This window comes from Nicotiana sylvestris, chromosome 9 (genome assembly GCF_000393655.2).
Source record: "Nicotiana sylvestris chromosome 9, ASM39365v2, whole genome shotgun sequence".
Lineage (NCBI taxonomy): Eukaryota > Viridiplantae > Streptophyta > Magnoliopsida > Solanales > Solanaceae > Nicotiana > Nicotiana sylvestris.
This window is the reverse complement of record NC_091065.1, coordinates 75,258,453-75,276,208: the sequence shown is the minus strand read 5'-3', so window position 1 is coordinate 75,276,208 and position 17,756 is coordinate 75,258,453. Positions and strand designations below refer to the sequence as shown.

At 39.9% G+C, this 17,756-nt stretch overlaps 1 protein-coding gene across 1 annotated transcript; it reads right to left on the bottom strand.

The window, feature by feature from the left end:
- Positions 1-1,709: 1,709 nt before the first annotated feature.
- On the bottom strand, positions 1,710-2,156 carry LOC138877781 (uncharacterized mitochondrial protein AtMg00860-like). The gene has a single exon (XM_070157419.1). It carries the CDS (start codon positions 2,154-2,156, stop codon positions 1,710-1,712), a length of 447 nt encoding a protein of 148 aa, XP_070013520.1.
- Between the last annotated feature and the right edge of the window lie 15,600 nt (positions 2,157-17,756).

Genomic DNA, 17,756 nt, shown 5'->3' with positions numbered 1-17,756 from the left:
CAACAGTGATGTAGGAGAGAAACTAAGCCCGGTTCTGAAAACCCCGGTATTTAAAAATGTCCCAAAATTCTGCGGAAATTTTTCAAAAAAAGTGATGAAAATTGAAAAAAAAACAAAGAAAAGAAAAAAGAGACATTTCAAAATAAGTCAATAACATGTTTTCCCCTATTATGTCAAACTGACCGAACTATACAGGTCTGATTCTCACTGGATGTGAGATACGTGGGCAACCTACATAAGGTTCGGCCTCATTTTTGCAAAAATAACCAAATAAAATAAAGTGTGTTCTAGTGCTTTGGTCAAAAGAGTAAGCTGACCCAACTCCAGTTATGTCTTAAGCCGTTTTTGCTGGAATAGCCGTAGGACATCTTCCAATTGTCGAATGGCTATTTTCGTAAAGAACGAACATGTCTGTTAGTGAGACCTCACTTTTCCATAAAGTTCCCTTCCCCGAACTCATAATTTATTTGAAATTGTGAAGGGGACATATTTGCAAAAATAGCCACCTTTTGCTAATATTGCATAAGTGGCCACTATCCTTTGATTTTTTTCTCTTAGAAAATTGAGAACTTGTTTTGCAAAAGAGTCCACCAAAGTCAACCCTAACTTTAACCATCAATAGGTACAGAGGAACACTGTTCAGAACCCGTCACTAATGGTCGTAGAACATGCTCTGTTGCAGCTTCAAATGTGGTGGTATGATTTAGATGAAGATGGTCAAGATTGGGTTAAAAAAGCAATTGGGTGCTCTTACAAACATTATGGAAGTCAAATCATGGGATAATCTAATTAAGGGCTTGGTAACTTTTTGGGATCATGTCCAAAACGTTTTCTGCTTCTCGGATTTTGAGCATACTCCTACTTTGGAGGAAATAGCCAGATATATTGGTTTTGGTCGGGACTTGAGAAATCAACAACTTATATTCCCAAGGCCTCCCTCTGTGCACAAATTCTTTGATCTCCTAAATATCATTAAGCAAATGAAGAAGATCAATGTAAACAAAGGATGTTGTTCTTTTTACTTCTTATATTCCAAGTTTGGGCACTTAGTTGGGTTTGAAACGCACGAAAAGGGGTTAAAGAACAAACAAAATAAGAGCACCTAGAAAATTCATCGTTTCTTTGCTTTCATAGTGGCATTTTTGGGAATTATGGTCTTCCCGAATGCAGAAGGGACAATAGATATCTGCATGGCCAGAATTGCGCAAATTCTCACTGCCAAAGAAGATCATGCACTTGCTCCACAAATATTGGCGGACATTTATCGCGCACTAACATTGTGTCATGTGGTACCTTGTATGGCAGTAATCTATAAATATTGGGTATTATACCTTGGACCGTATTTTATCTCAAAATGTCAAACTTCGATGAAACGCACCTTCACGAATTTACTTATCACTTGTTTGAAATAGCATAATACTTATAATGCCAAAATAATTTCATTCCCGAACTTACGTACGATTAACTTATGATGAAGCTTTAACGTACGAAAATGCGGAATATAACATCTTATTTCCGAGCTTATATCAATTTACTTATGACGTACTTCCACGTACGAAAATATGGGGTATAGCAGTATATTTGACTTGGGCACTGTTTATGGTCTTATTAGCATAGTAGACCAGATGGAAAATTTTGGTGATACATTGCCCTAAAAGAGCCCCAACTACAACGTCACTTGCATCACACATGAGTCCAAAAGGCATACTCTAATTTGGAGCGGTAATGATAGGAGTAGTTGTCAACTTGAGCTTCAATAATTCAAAATCCCTCTTGCAATCAATATTGAAATTGAACTTGGCATCCTTTTCAAGGAGCTTACACAATGGGTTCACTACTTTAGAGAAATCTGTGATAAAGCGCTGATAAAAACCTGCATGGCCTAGGAAACTTCGCACACCCTTCACTAAAGTTGGGGGTGGAAGCTTAGAAATCATCTCAATCTTCGCCTTGTCAACTTCAATTGCATTCCTTGAGATTTTATGGCCAAGGACAATACCTTCCTCAACCATGTAATAGCATTTCTCCCAATTGAGTACCAAGTTGGTTTCTTCACATATAGCCAACACTTTGTCCAAATTTTCAAGATAATCATCAAAAGAATCCACAGCCAATGAGAAGTAATTCATGAAAACTTCAAGGTAGTCTTCCACCATGTACGTGAAAATAGCCATCATACACCGTTGAAAAGTCGTTGGTGCATTGTACAAACCAAATGGCATCCTCTTGAAAGAAAAAGTACCATAGGGACATGTAAAGGTTGTTTGCTTTTAATCATCCGGAGCAATGAGAATTTGGTTGTAGCCTGAGTACCCATCAAGAAAGCAATAAAAAGCACAACCGGCCAATCTATTGAGCATTTGATCTAAGAAAGGAAGTGGGAGGTGATCCTTCCTTGTAACTTTGTTGAGCTTGATATAATCCATACAAACCCTCCAATCGGTCACCGTTCTTGTAGGAATCAATTCATTCTTATCATTGGTAAACACTGTCATGCCCCCTTCTTTGGGCCACATTGAACCGGAGAGGTCCATGAACCATCGGAGATAGGGTAGACAACCCCACCATCCAACCACGTGATAATCTCCTTCTTGACAACTTCTTGCATAGCCTCATTCATTCTTTTTTGATGTTCAATGGACGGTTTATCACCATCCTCCAACTTGATCTTATGCATGCAAAAGGCGGGGTTTATACCCCGAATATCCGCCAAGGTCCACCCAATAGCCTTATTCCTCTTTTGTAACACCGCCAATATGGAATCAACCTGCACGTTAGTCAAACAAGAGGGAAGAATAACCAGTAACGTAGAACAAGGGCCTAGAAAATTCATACTGAATGTGTGGAGGTAATGGATTCAACTCCAAAGTAGGTGGCTCTTCAATAAAAAGCTTTGTAGGAGGAGTCCTCCTATTTTCAATATCCAAGGATAATTTCCGGATGCATAGTTGTATGACCCCATTTCTTGCAAAGAGTTCACGCATTCCATGAAACAATCCATCTCAACGTCATCAAAATTGAACAAAACGGCCTCCAACATATCACTGACATTGATAGTACCACTTGTATCATCCACAATAACATCGATCACTAAGTCCACAAAAGAACACATCTCATTGCTATATGGTTGCCGCATAGACTTATACACATGGAATATCACTTTTTCATCACCAACCTAAAAAGTGAGTTCTCCGGCTACTACACCACAAAGAGCATTTCCCATAGTAAGGAAAGGTCTCCCAAGAATGATCGGTACTTCATAATAGACTTCACAATCAAGAATGACAAAGTTCGCTGGAAGAATAAATTTATCAACCCGGACCAAGACATCTTCAATCACACCAACGGCCTCTTCATGGTACGATCGGCTATTTGCAACCTCATAGAAGTGGGTCTTGGTTTCCCAATTCCCAAAATCTTGAAAACTGAATATGGCATCAAATTTAAACTTGCCCTAAGATCACAAAGAGCTTTAGCAAACTCGGCACTCCCAATTGTACAAGAAATCCTGAAGGCACTGGGATCCTCCAACTTAGGAACCATTGAATGAACAATTGAACTCACTTGGTGAGCGACTTTGATAGTCTCAAAATTCATCGACCGATTCTTTGTCACAAGATCTTTCATAAACATTGGATAACCGGGCATTTGTTCTAAACCTTATACTAATGGCACATTGATTGAAAGATTCTTCATCATTTGAATGAACTTTTTAAATTGATTCTCACCATTTTGCTTGGCAAGTCTTTGAGGGTATGGAGGTGGAGGCTTAGGCAATGGTGTCTTTGCCTTTTGCACTACCAGTTCCGGTATGTCAATGATGTGTTCCCTAGACGGGTTCACTTACTCTTGTGTCTCTTCCACACTATCATCAATATCAATCTGAACTTCCTCATTTACTTGAACAACATTGTTTGGGATCTCTTCTTCTTGCATCACTTGGTCATCATCGACAAGTCACCTTTCACTTGAGGTGGGTTCATTCCCGCCTCTTCCACTTCTTGTGATAACCGCCATAGCATGATCTGCATTGTTACCAACCTTTGGGTTCACCACTGTGTCACTTGGTAGTGCACCCTTAGAAAGAGAGTTTAGAGCTTGAGAGATTTGTCCCATTTGAACTTCTAGATTGCGGATTTATGTGTTGTGTGAGGCAACCAAATTGGCATTCTTTTCCATCATTTTTTTGAACATATTCTCAATACGTCCCATCTCATTATTTGAAGAACTTGAACCATGGGAAGTATAAGAAGGTGGATTGCTCGGTTGTTGGTACATCGAGGGCCTTTGAAAATCGAGCCCCGATTTCCTTGATTGTTTTCCCAACCACATTGATTGTTGCCTCCCCTATTTTCTTGGTTGTTTCCACTCCAATTTCCTTGATTGTTGTTATTATGCAAATTCCCTTGATTGTTAGAACTCCAATTTCCATGGTTATTTTATGGTCCCCGTTGTTGTTGATTTGGGACTTGGAAGTTATTTCTTTGCCCTTGAAAATTATTCATATATGGCACTTCCTCCTCTTGCTCATTGTAAGAATCATCTTAATCAAAACCGCCATCATCTTATACGTAGTTCTCCACTTGATTTTGAATTTGTGGACCCTTGGTCCTATTCTTGTTCACTAAAACATTAACTCCCTCCATAGCATGAATTTGCTTAGGAGCTTGCACTTGATTGAGTTGGGCCCTTGCTAGTTGAGTCATGGTTGTGGTCAATTAGGCAATGACTTACCTATGGTCTTGCAACTTTTTGTGGAGGTGGATCATATTCGGATCTCCCTGTGGGATATTTGCCCGGGATTGCAAAGCTGATGATGTCTCCGCCATCTCATCTATATTGTCACACGCTTCCGTATAAGGCGTAGTCATGAAGTTTCCTCAGGGAGCTAAATGTGGGTGTTAGAGTGTACACTTGATAAGTGTAGAAGAAATAGATAATATGCTTCCAAACAAGATTGTTTTCCTAATAAAGTCTTCAATCTATACTAACAGTGATCAACTAGAGAAATGAAACTAGAGATTGTTTTTGGTTGTTTTCAAATTAGTGAAAGGCCTAGGGATGTAACATTCGCCTAAGTGTTAGCCTAATGGGTTAATTATGTTAACACTTGTTTTAGTGATCGGGGTGTATTATAGCTCTCAACTCTAAGCTACCCACTCAATACATCTCGGTCATAGAGTGATTTTGGCCAATTTGCCTTTCTCAAGACCAAATGGGTATCAAGCCAAATAGTTGATATGAGCTCAAGTCGGGTCTCCCTTATCTCTAGTTCAAACCCTTTAATTAGGCTATTCAAAACCTTAATTATCCCAATTTCTTGTTAGCCAAGTTTACCTAGGCTAGGTCCATATTTCTGAAGTAAAGCCAAGTCAAAAAGGCATGAATCAATGTTTGCAATCATTAATTCTAAAATTAAAGCATGAACAAAGCTAAATAACAAACAACCAATTATAAACAAGCATTAGATTAATTACCCATATGGTTTACACGCTAGGGTTGGGTCACAACACTAGAAAATATCTAGCTACTCATAAGGAAAATAGAAGAAAATAATGAAGAAACATTAATTAAAGTCATAATAGCAAATTAAAATGATAAACTAATTTGTTTTTAACCCAAATTGGCCACAATTTCCAAAAGTGGTAAACTACAATAGCTACAACTCAAAAAACTACCAAACATGACCTAAAAATATGATTCTCGTCTATTTATAGTGGCCCAAAATTTGCTGACAAATATGCCCTTCGGGAGGATTGGCGGCCGCACAATTCCATATGCATCCGCCATTCACTTGGCTCTGCAGGTTGGAGACTTTAGCGGCCTCACAATTTGGTCTTTGGCCGCACTTCAGCTTTTGCAATTGCATTTTTTCTTCTGCGGCTGCACTCTTGGCAAGGCTTCATACTTGTTTCTTTTGCAAATTCTCTGAACTTTTTGAATTCTTGTCAGTATGACCATGTTTTCCAACCGCCCAAATTGTGTATGGTCCTTACTTTACTTCAATTATCATCTAGCATCAACATCAGTTTTGCGGCCGCATAGAGAATTATGTGGTCCATGCTTTCTTCTGCGGACTGCACTTTTGGCTTGCTGCACTCCTTCTTTCCTTATGAGCTGGAACACCCCTTTTTTAGTTAGATTTCATCATTTAAGTCCAATTCTCCAATATTCCTGCAATTTGCACAATTTCATTAGTTTTGGGAATATAAATTAATACTTTCGAACTAAAACGAAAGCAAGAATGTACTAATGAGTGGTTGAAATCCACACTTATCACCAGCCTGGCGTGGTCACTGGCTCAATATCATAATCCACCCGGCATGGTAACAGGAATATCATCACAATCCACCTGGCGTGACCAGGGGCATAACAACACAATCCGCCCGGTGTGGTCACATGCGTAACAACACAATCTACCCAGCGTGGTCATAGGTATAATAACACAATCCGCCCGGTTTGGTCACATGCGTAACAACACAATCCGCCCAGCGTGGTCACATGCATAACAACACAATCTGTCTGGCGTGGTCACAGGCATCATGTCCAATCATATTATACAAAATAAAATAAACAAGAATATATGTATGTGATGAATGAATAACAAAGCTTGTACTCCTGGACTGGTATAAATGACATGCTAAAGTGTAGGCATGTGCAAAGTGTGCTATCATAGCTCAAATCAGCAATTTTCGTCACATAATAGCATTTATCAAATTCATTCAGGGATTAAACCTCTATGTAGCCTCAAACATGGCTCAAATAGTTCACACAATATTAAAAATATGAGAAACATCATAGCTTAAAGCTTAACAGTTAATTCTAGGCTTATCATAGCCTAAGCACAACCCGAGCATGGATAAATACACCCGGTGTTAGCACATGGCTCAAACCCCACACATGTGCGCACCCATAGCACGTAGATATAACAAATAATTTAGGCAACTAGTACCTCAACCAAGTTTAGATAGGATATTTACCTCAAACAATCCAAAACAATACCGAGCAAGCCAAACAATACTCTAGAAATGCCATCCCGCGCATATCAACCTTCGAGCAGCTCGAAACTAGCCAAAAACAACTAAAAATGTCAAATAATGCCTAAGGAAACAATCCCAAATAATAAAGGTCGAATCTTTACTCGTTTACGCAAAGTCAACCAAAAAGTTAAATCTAGGCCCGCACCCCAGAACACGATAAACTCATAAAATCCGACAACCTATTCAATTATGAGTCCAATTATAGTAATTTCACTCAAATCCGACTCTGAATCGATGTTCAAAACTCAAAAATTAACTTTAGGAAAGTTTAGGCAGAAATCCCTAATTTCTCTTTAAAATTCATAATCCAAATGTCAACATCGAAGACAAATTCATGAAATATAATCAAAATTGAGTAGAAAATACTTACCCCAATCAATGTGGTGAAAATCGCCTCTAATATCGCCCAAATTCGAGCTCCGAAACTCAAAATGTGAATAAAATAACCAAGCCCTCGATAATATAGCTTCTGCCCAAGCACCTTCGCATCTGCGATAATAATAGCCGCTTCTGCGGACTCCCCTAACCAGCCGACCTCTCGCACCTGCGGACACTGTTTTGCTTCTGTGAAATCGCAGGTGTGAGGCTAAAGCCCGCTTCTACTCAAGATCCTAACCAAGTTGCCATCCGCTTCTATGATCAAATTCCCGCTCTTACGGACGCGCAGATGCACCCAGCTTTTCGCTTCTATGGTCTTTCCTCATCCGGCCTTGCATCGCTTCAGCACCTATGTGACCGCATATTTGGCCACTGCACCTGTGCCTGTTACCCTATAGGTGCGACCACACCAGCTCCTGCAAAGACCAGTCATCACACATGTAAAAAATGATCTGAAACGCGTTCGCATCTCACCCTAGCCCGTCGGGACCCCGTTCGAAAATACCAACAAGTCTCAAAACATAACACGAACCTACTCGAGGACTCAAATTACACATGACAGCATCACATATTACAAATCGCACCTCGAATCAAACTAAATAAATTTTTGAACTTTTAACTTCCACAACTCGAGTTGAACCATATCAAATCAACCCGGAATGACCTCGAATTTTGCATATAAGTCCCAAATGACATAACGAAGCTATTCTAATTCCCAGAACCACAATCTGAAGCTAATATCATCAAACTGAACACTCGGTCAAACTTATGAACTTTCTAAACATTCAAATTGCCAAATTTCAACAATTAGTGGTGAAACCTGCTAGAAACGTCCAAATGCAGTTTCGGGCATACACCCGACTCTAAAATATCATCCTGACCTAATAGAACCATCATACCTCTATTTCGGGGTGAAATACACAAAAGTCAAATTTGGTCAACTCTTCCAACTTAAAGCTTCCTAGTTGAAAATCATTCTTCCAAATCAATTCTGAAACACCTGAAAACCAAATCGTTGATTCACACAAGTCATAATACATCATATGAAACTTTAATGGGTCACTGACCCCACTCACGAATATATGTGTGAGTTGTAAATTTCAAAAAAAACTATCATACGGATACGCTCAACGCGAAAGATATCCGTAAAGGAAAGTACAATTTCCACGGCTAATCAAGTAGCTCGTCAAATATCTAAATAGCAAGTCTGATACTCTACGCGAGTCTAGTCTTAGGCTAAATGTGAACTAAAGCATTTAAACAGGCAAGAATAACTCAAATAGTACAATTAAAGTATGACGTGAGTCTAAGTCTACCGAGACATAATTAGGAATTCTAGCATATGCACAGACACTCGTCATTTCATATGTGTGTATCTCCCAAAACATAAAGAACATAATAAATGTAATACCTGCGAGATAAATTCCCATTACAAGGTTAGACAGGAGACTTACCTTGCTCCAAAATTTGATAACCGGCTCCAACGCCTCTCTACCTCCTCAAACCGATGCCAAACGATACAAAATTAAACGTGAAAACCAATCAAAATGTACTCCAATACTCATAATTTAACAATTTGTAACAATTCCCAACTCTGCTCGAAAAGTCAACAAGGTCAATGTCTAGGCTCATGTGTCCGGATTCCAAAAATTATCAAAAATAATTATTACTCTTAACTTATATAGTATATATCCAGAAAAATATCCAATTTCATCACAAATTGACCCACAAATCAAGGATTAACCATTCTCAACTTTGGGGCTCAAATCCCCAATTTCTACAATCTAAACACGGATAAAAATAATAATCAACAAAAATAATCATGGAAAAATATCAAAATAAAGGTCAGATATTACCCCATTGTTGAGACGAGAACAACGCCGCAAAAATCACCTCAAACAAGCTCTAGAACTCAAGATATGCTCAAAACACTAAAATACTTGGTTTAAAACACTGTCCAGATGATTTTTGTTCATCACTTTCGCTGGAGACAAGGCATTAGCGAAGAGAAATTTTTCGCTTTGACCGGTCAACCCAAAAATTCTTCTTCGCGTTCGCGGAACCTCTCTCGCATTCACGAAGAATAAAAGTTCGCACCAGAAACCAACAATCTTTCTCGACTTGGAAATGGGTATAACTCTCTCATACGATCTCGGAATTCTAAGATTGATGTTGCTATGGTCCCATAATTACGATGTGTATCTAATGATTCAGTTTAATAACAAATGAAAAGTTTTTTGCTTAATATAATACCCTTTATTCGCAAATTGAAGCAATGTTAGCTGCAACAATTGTATTTTGGATGTCTCCAATTATTCTAGATTTTATTTCTAAATTTTTATTTTCATAGTTTTAGATTTTATTAAATATCCTGTTGTGGTATCATTGTCTGTCTATCCAACCTTAAGTTTATTTTAGCTACAAAAAAATAGAAATTTGTGTTACAGCGATTATAAGTGTCTTTGCAAATAGGAATATCAGTTAAACAAATAGTTGTACTCATAGTCTATTTAATTATGCCGATAAACCGCCTGAAAACCATCCGATAATAGCAAAATTGATACCAATCTGCTCGATAACTTAATGGGTGGCTAGCAGATTAATACATTTACAAGACGATAACCTATAAATTGAACCGTTAAACGTAAATAACCACCTGATCTGCCCGATAAGCAGCCCTAGATGAACTCATGAGGTGTATGAGGGAAATAAATGCTCGAATGGATCAGAATGATGAAGAATTTCATGCTCGGACAGATCAGATTCTGGGAGCACCTCCGATCTTAAAGGGGTCAGATTCAAAGAAGTATATGCAGTTTCCATTCAAATACAGTACGGCTCCAAAGTTGATTAGAAGATGTTGAAGATGCCAGATATATCAAAATATGATAGAACATCGGATCCACATGAACACATTACAACTTACACTATAGCTGTGAAGGAAAATGATTTGGTCATATGAGATCGAATCTATTTTGCTAAAGAAATTTGGTGAAACCCCAATAAAGGGATCTTTAACATGATACTTACTTTTATCTGAATACTCAATTGATTCTTTCAAATGCTTGCATATTCTTTCATCAAAGCTTACGCTAGAGCTAGAAAAGTTCAAGCTACAAAAGCAGATATTTCATAATCGCTCAAGGAGACTCGGAGTTGCTAAGAGAGTTCGTGATCCGATTCCAAAAGGATAAAATATGATTTCCAGCAATACCGGATGAATGGGCAGTGGAAGCATTTACCAAGGTCTTAATCCTTCAAGATTATATGCCTTAAGAAAGTTGAAGGAGAGTTTGTTGTAATTTCAAGCAACAACGTAAATGTACATAACATATACGAGTCAAAAATTCGTGTAGAATATGATCAGGTAATTACATCGACAACTTCTATAGCCAGGAATCAAAGTCAGCTAAACTTTGATTGGAGGCATTCTAGGCAATAGTTTGACCACATCAATTAGGATCATGGTCCGACAGGAGGCAGGAGCGTTCCCGTAGTAAATCGCCTGAAAATAACTAGTAATGTCTACGAAAACTCGAGACTGTTGCATTAGAGCAGCAAAAACCACAACAATGAGTACCAGAAGCATTTGAAGATGGCTCCGGAATAGTGATTAAAAAAATGCGTTGAGCCCAAAGACATCATATTCGCACAGGATACCGGAGATAACGCGAAGTGGCTCCGTAATAAAGAAAAAGACTGGGGAATGCCATATCTGTAACGAACCGGTTCCACACTGTGCATATATTTTACACTTTGGGTCCCACCCGCACGGTTTTGTTCTCCCCCAGTCCCGCTGGGGAAAAGGCCTATGCACATGTAAGTCCAAGTCTTACTAATATAGCCCAGGACTCCTCCTCTCTTTTCCGATGTGGGAATCCTGCGAGCTACAGTCCCACTGCACTCACCCCACCAACAGGAAACAACATCCTTGTTGTGGGTACCCACCCATCGTACTAGGTGAGAGTCGGCTCTGATACCAACTGTAACGACCCGGGCCCACACTGTGCATATATTATCCGTTTTGGGTACCACCCGCACGGTTATCTCCCCTAGTCCCACTGGGGAAAAGGCCTATGCACATGTAAGTCCAAGTCTTACTAATATAGCCCAGGACTCCCCCTCTCTTTTCCGACATGGGATTCCTGCGAGCTACAGTCCCACTACACTCGATGTAACGACCAGGCCAGTCGTTTCATAAGTCACCACTCTGTTTTCCCCATTTCTGCTTCTTATTGCCTTTTTCAGCGGTATTTTTGTATTATCGGGTTGTTTGGCTTGGGTTCGGAGAGGTTTTGGTAAGGTTTGAGACCCTTAGTCTCTTTTGAGGAAGCTTAAGTTGGAAAAGTCAACCGTATGTTGACTTATGTATTGAAGGGTTCGTATGTGAGTTCTGGTGATTCGGATAGCTTCGAGAGGTTATTTGGGACGTAGGAGTGTGATCGGAATGTGTTTTGAAGGTCCAGAGTAGATTCAGGCTTGAATTGGCGAAGTGGGAATTTTGACGTTTTCCGGTTGATAGGTGAAATTTTGATATAGGAGTCGAAATGGAATTCCGGGAGTTGCAGTAGGTCCGTTGTATTATTTGGGATGTGTGTGCAAAATTTCCTGTCATTTGGTCATGGTTTGATAGACGTTTTGATCAAAAGCAGAATTTGGAAGATTTTGGGAACCTTACGCTTGAATCCGATGTATTTTGGTTGATTCGATGTGGTTTGAGGTGTTTTGAAGATTGGTATAAGTTTGAATGGTGGTATATGATTAGTTTGTGCTATTGGTTGAGGTCCCAAGGGCCTCGGAGTGATTTCAGGTGGTTGACGAAAAGATAGGAATTTGGATATGGCAGCTGAAGTGTTGGGACTGCTGTCATAACCGCATAAGCGGTTAGGAAGCCGCAGGTGCGACCATCGGAGATGCGGAAATGAGTCACAAAAGCGGAAGGGGCCAAGGAGAGCTGGAGTCGCTTCTGCGGCTAGGTAGGCGCACCTGCGGTAGCGCAGGTGCGGGATTTGCATCACCTATGCGGACCTTGGGATTTAAGTGAGGACTGCAGATGCGGCATCTTGGACCGCAGAAGTGGTAGACGGACCGCAGGTGCGGAATCCCTGGGCCAAAAAGTATAAAAGCTTCCTTTGTAATTTTTGAGTTGTTCTTCACCATTTTTATTCGGGTTTGAGCTTGGGGGAGCCATTTTGAAGAGGGATTCAAGGGATAACATCTGGAGGTAAGATCTTTGAATCTAATAATCGATTCTATGGCATTATTTCACTGATTTGGCCTGAGGTTAATGGAAATTAAGGGTTAAAAAAATTGGGGATTAAGGCTTGGTATTAGAGACCTTGACTTGGGGATTTGAGGGGTCATTTGTGGTCAAATTTTGGTACTTTTGATATGTATGAACTCGTGGGGAGATAAGGAGTCTATTGATGTAAATTTTATCGAACTCTGAGATGTGGTCCCGGGGGTCGGGGGTTGGTTAATTTCGGGATTTATGTTGTAATTCGATTATTTTCGCATGGGCTTCGTTCCTTTAGCATATTTTGATGTCGTAATTCTAATTTTGGATAGATTCGACGCGAGTTGAGGCTGATTCGAGTGGCAAAGGCATCATGGTCTAGAGTTTGGACCGAATTGAGGTGAGTAATGATTGTAAATGTTGTCCTGAAGGTATGAAACCCCGGATTTCACATCGTTGTGCTATATTGAGGTGACGCACACGCTAGATGACGAGCGTGGGGCCGTGCACCGATGGGGATTGTGACTTAGTCCATCCCGAATGACTGTTTTACCGCGTATTTGATTGAAAACTGTTTGCTATCATCCTGTTTTGGGCTGAATGCCATATTTGGGCCTCGTGCCAACTGTTTGGACCCTTAGGGGATTTTTACTACTATTTCCTCATTGTTTTGATTTTATATCTGTACTCAGTCATGCTATATAATACTATTTTTCATAACTCAGCCATGTTTACTCTGTTTTAATACTTTAAATGATATTTTTGGGCTGAGCATCACATTTTACTGTGCCCGAGTGGCTTTTAGAGATTTCTGACTGAATAGAGCCAAGGGCCAGTGTTGTGAGGATTATTATGGGATCAGGTTGCACGCCGCAACAGTGTTGTACTAATTATAATTATGAGGCCGAGGGCCTGAGTTGTATGCCACAAGGTGGCTTGATATAAGGGCGGGAGCCTATTGATTTTACCATGAGATGGCTTGATATTGTGTTTGGGCCGTAAGGGGCCCCTCCCGAAATCTGTACACCCCTAGTGAGTGCGGGTACCTAGTATGATATGTGATATGTGCCCGAGGGGCTGGTGTTGTTCCATGTTATTGCCCGAGGGGTTGATTCTGTTGACATTATTCCCGAGGGGCGGATTTTATGTGTTTATCTTTTCTAGCTGTTTTCATTTTCATGTTTAGCTGTTAAAAAGGTGTTTTAAAGAAGCTTTTACTGAACCAAGGTGTTTTTATAAGATTTCACTGTTTTATTGCCTTTTATTGGTTTTACTCTGCCTCTTTATAGCATGTTGTTGTGTTTTACGTGATTTCTTATCGCTCATATTTATTTATTGTTATTAGTCACTGAGTTGGAGTACTCACTTTACTCTGTGCACCCTGTGTGCAGATTCAGGAGCTTCAGGTCCCACCAGTGTGGGTTGATTGCTCCCAGCAGGCTATACGGAGTCCACTAGGTAGCTGCTCGCCGTTAGTAGCCCAGTGTTTCTCCCTCCCAACTTACTTTCTATTTCTAGTTTTGTAATAGACTGTATAACCTCTTTCGGACTCTTAGACACATGTTTAGATGCTCATGACTGGTGACATCCTGATGTCAGGTTGTGTTTGTTCTGCAAATTGTACTGTTCCACTGTCTCTTTGGGGATTTAATCATGTTAATGACTTAAATTGTGTTATTTTAATTGTTAAAAAGAATTAGGTGTTGTGTCGGCTGGTCTTGTCTTCACGAGAGGCGCCATCACGACTGGGTCTGGGTTTAGGGTTGTGACAAGTTGGTATCAGAGCCTAGGTTACATAGGTCTCATGAGTCATGAGCAGGTTTTGTAGAGTCTCGCAGATCAGTACGGAGATGTCTGTATTTATCCTCGAGAGGCTACAGAACCTTTAGGAAAAACTTCATATTCTTGAAATTCTTGTGAATTTGTTGATCTGAGTACTAAACTTTGTTATTCTATTCTCTCATAGATGGTGAGTACACGCGCTATCGGTCAGGATGGATGACCACCAGTACCACCAGCTGTGGCAACTAGAGGTCGAGGACGCGGTCGTAGTCGCGGTAGGAACAGTGGTGTGGCCCGCACAGTAGTTAGGGCAGCACCTGCAGATCCACCAGCCGCCCTAGTTTAGGATCAGGTCCCAGTTGTGGATTCTCCAGCAGCACCAGCTTAGGCACTAGTTGTGCCCATTGTGATTCCGGGTCTTCAGGAGGCCTTGGCTCAGATTCTATCAGTATGCACTAGTTGGGTGACTCTCGAAGTCATTGCATTTCATTTAATGTCTTATACAGGTGGGCGCCTGGTAAAGACATGAAAAATGATATGCCCGCATTATACTGGTGGGTGACCTTGAACAGAAACAAAAAGACAGAAAATGTATTCCTCTCGTTATTCAGGTGGGCGCCTGTCTAAACTAAGACATAAAAGTATTCCTCTCGTTATACAGGTGGGCGCCTGGTAAAGACATGAAAAATGATATGCCCGCATTATACTGGTGGGTGACCTAGAACAGAAATGAAAAGACAGAAAATGTATTCCTCTCGTTATTCAGGTGGGCGCCTGTCTAAACTAAGACATAAAAGTATTCCTCTCGTTATTCAGGTGGGCGCCTGGTATGAAATTTAAAGACTGAAACCAACATATCCTATTTGAGGGCGGATGAACCCAACATATCCTATTTGAGGGCGGATGAACCCAACATATCCTATTTGAGGGCGGACGAACCCGACATATCCTGTTTGAGGGCGGATGAACCCAAAAATATCCTTAAGACTTGAAAATGTCTTACCTCGAATACTTGCTGGGGATTGGGATGAATTTTCCTTTTCTACCTTCCCCAAATTTTATTATTATTCTTTTTTTTTATTCCTTTTTTTTGTTTTGTTTTTGCATAGCTTCTTCCTTCAAAGACTACCTTCCTTGATTTACTTACCTGTTTGGGGGTAAAATGTTATCAGCTGGGGGTACCTGACTTCCAGAAAATTTTCTAAATGGAAGGAAAATTTTCTGCCCCAGTTTGATAATATCCCTTGTGGCATGCAGTTCTGGCATCAATGCCATTTCCTTTACCTGTTTCAAATCAAACAAAATTGTTAGTTTAAAACATGGTGGTTGGTTGTGATACTCCCAACGGGATGGCTTTTCCTTTTTTCCTTCCTTGCTTTTGCGTTGCACAACTTGTTGGGGACGATTTTATTTGCTGGGTACAATCCCTTTCTGATGGGGATATCCCTCTTCTTTTGTGGCATAGCTCGGAAACTGGCATTTCCCCGACCTTTTAGTCTAGTATGGATTTCGCCAAATCATGCTCACTGCTCTCCTTGCTTTGTTCACGGGCCTTGGCCTTGGGGTTTATAACCTTGGTTTTGGCAAGGGTATCCCTCTTGACGCTCGTCAATCCTTTTGTCAATTCCTTTTTGCTGGGGATATCTTTTTGACACTGGCCTCGCGTTTGCTCCCTGCTGACTATACCACTTGGATGTACTAGTCAGATCTCATTTTGGAAAGCTGATGGCCTATTTGAAGTCATTTCGTACTTGTTCTGACCAGACAGACTCTATTGGGGATTTTCTATGAAAGGAGAAAGATAAAAGACACAAAATAAAAGACAAAGGAAACAAATGACTCTTTTACAAAAGAAACTATAAATAAAAATCTATCAAACGCAAATACCGACTCTAATGGCCATGACATGCGTATGTGGCATATCCTCTGCCGTCAATCATCTTTTAAGATCTTCAATTGGCGATTCCCCCTCTGACTCTCAATCTTATTCGACTTGTAGTGCCCGAAGGGTTTTCACTATCAAGTCTCTCTCATTTTTGGGTTCTTCTCTCAGCTTTCATCGCCTTATGGTGCCTGTGAAGGTTTTCACCGATAAGACTCTCTCATTTGTATCACTTTCCAGCTGGGGATTTGGAGTGTTGCTGGTATGACTCTTTCTGTTGGAGATTAGAGTCCTTTCTGCTGTGGAACAGAATGTTATGTTCGCCGTTAAGACTCTTCATTTGTCTGACTTGGCATTTTTTGAAAACTGATCAGAAGGTCTTTCTTTGGACCGTAACGTGGGTTTTGGATAGGGCTAGAAAAAAAGGTATTAAAGGCTCAAAAATGCATTAATTTTGGGTTATTAATTACAACCTTCGGAATTAGATTTATTTACAACAAACGCAACTTTTGCCCCAGTTTCTTGCTTGGGGATATTTTAATTGATTTTTTTCATTTTTCAAAACTATGACCGAGCCGTGAAGCGCCTACGTATCCTCTTTGAGGAATCAGGTCAAACGTAGTTCCCAATTCCTCCTTTTCATCTGACTTTTTTCTTTTTCTTTTTTGTTATCACTTTTCTTTTCTTTTCTCTTTTCATTTCTCCTTTCTTTTTTGTCGTTTTTTCTTTCTCTCTTTTTTTCTTTTATTCTTCTTTTTCCATTTTGTTGTTTTCTTTTCTTTCTTTTCTCTTACCTGCCATGCTCGCGTATTTTATTCGTTGCTACTAATTCCGAACGAGGGGTATGAAAGAAAATAAATAAGGCTCAAAAGGGGTAACGAAGGATAAAGTGTTTAGGTAGCAGAACAAAATGCCTTCGTCATTCCAGTCTTCAAAATATGCCAAGTGCAAACAACACAATTTAAATTTGTAGTCTCTTTTGATGGTGCTGGACTTGACAATTATATTCAACATCTGTTTGTTCATTTGTCACTTCTAAAGCACTGTTGGGCGACACTCTCATTCTCATTATTATGAACGACCCTCATGCCAATTTAGGCGAATCTTTCTTTAACGGTTTTCTTTGTTTTTAACTTGCCCCAGTTCCACATGACTCAGGCTTCAAATAATCCCAAACCGTTCTTATTTCCTTTGAATGCTTTGATCACCTTCCCAGGGTTTTATGATTAACTTTTAAGATTAGGCCCAAACTGGGTGCATGTCATGTCCCTAGAACCGGCATTGAACAAAATGATAAAAGGACTAAAAAAAAGACGACTGGAACTTAACAAAAGACCGGCTTTGCATTAGACTACCGGCGAAATGGTTTGAATAATAAAACAAACAAAACAAATAAAATCCTAACACAACCTCGACAAAACCTAAACAAACTGATATG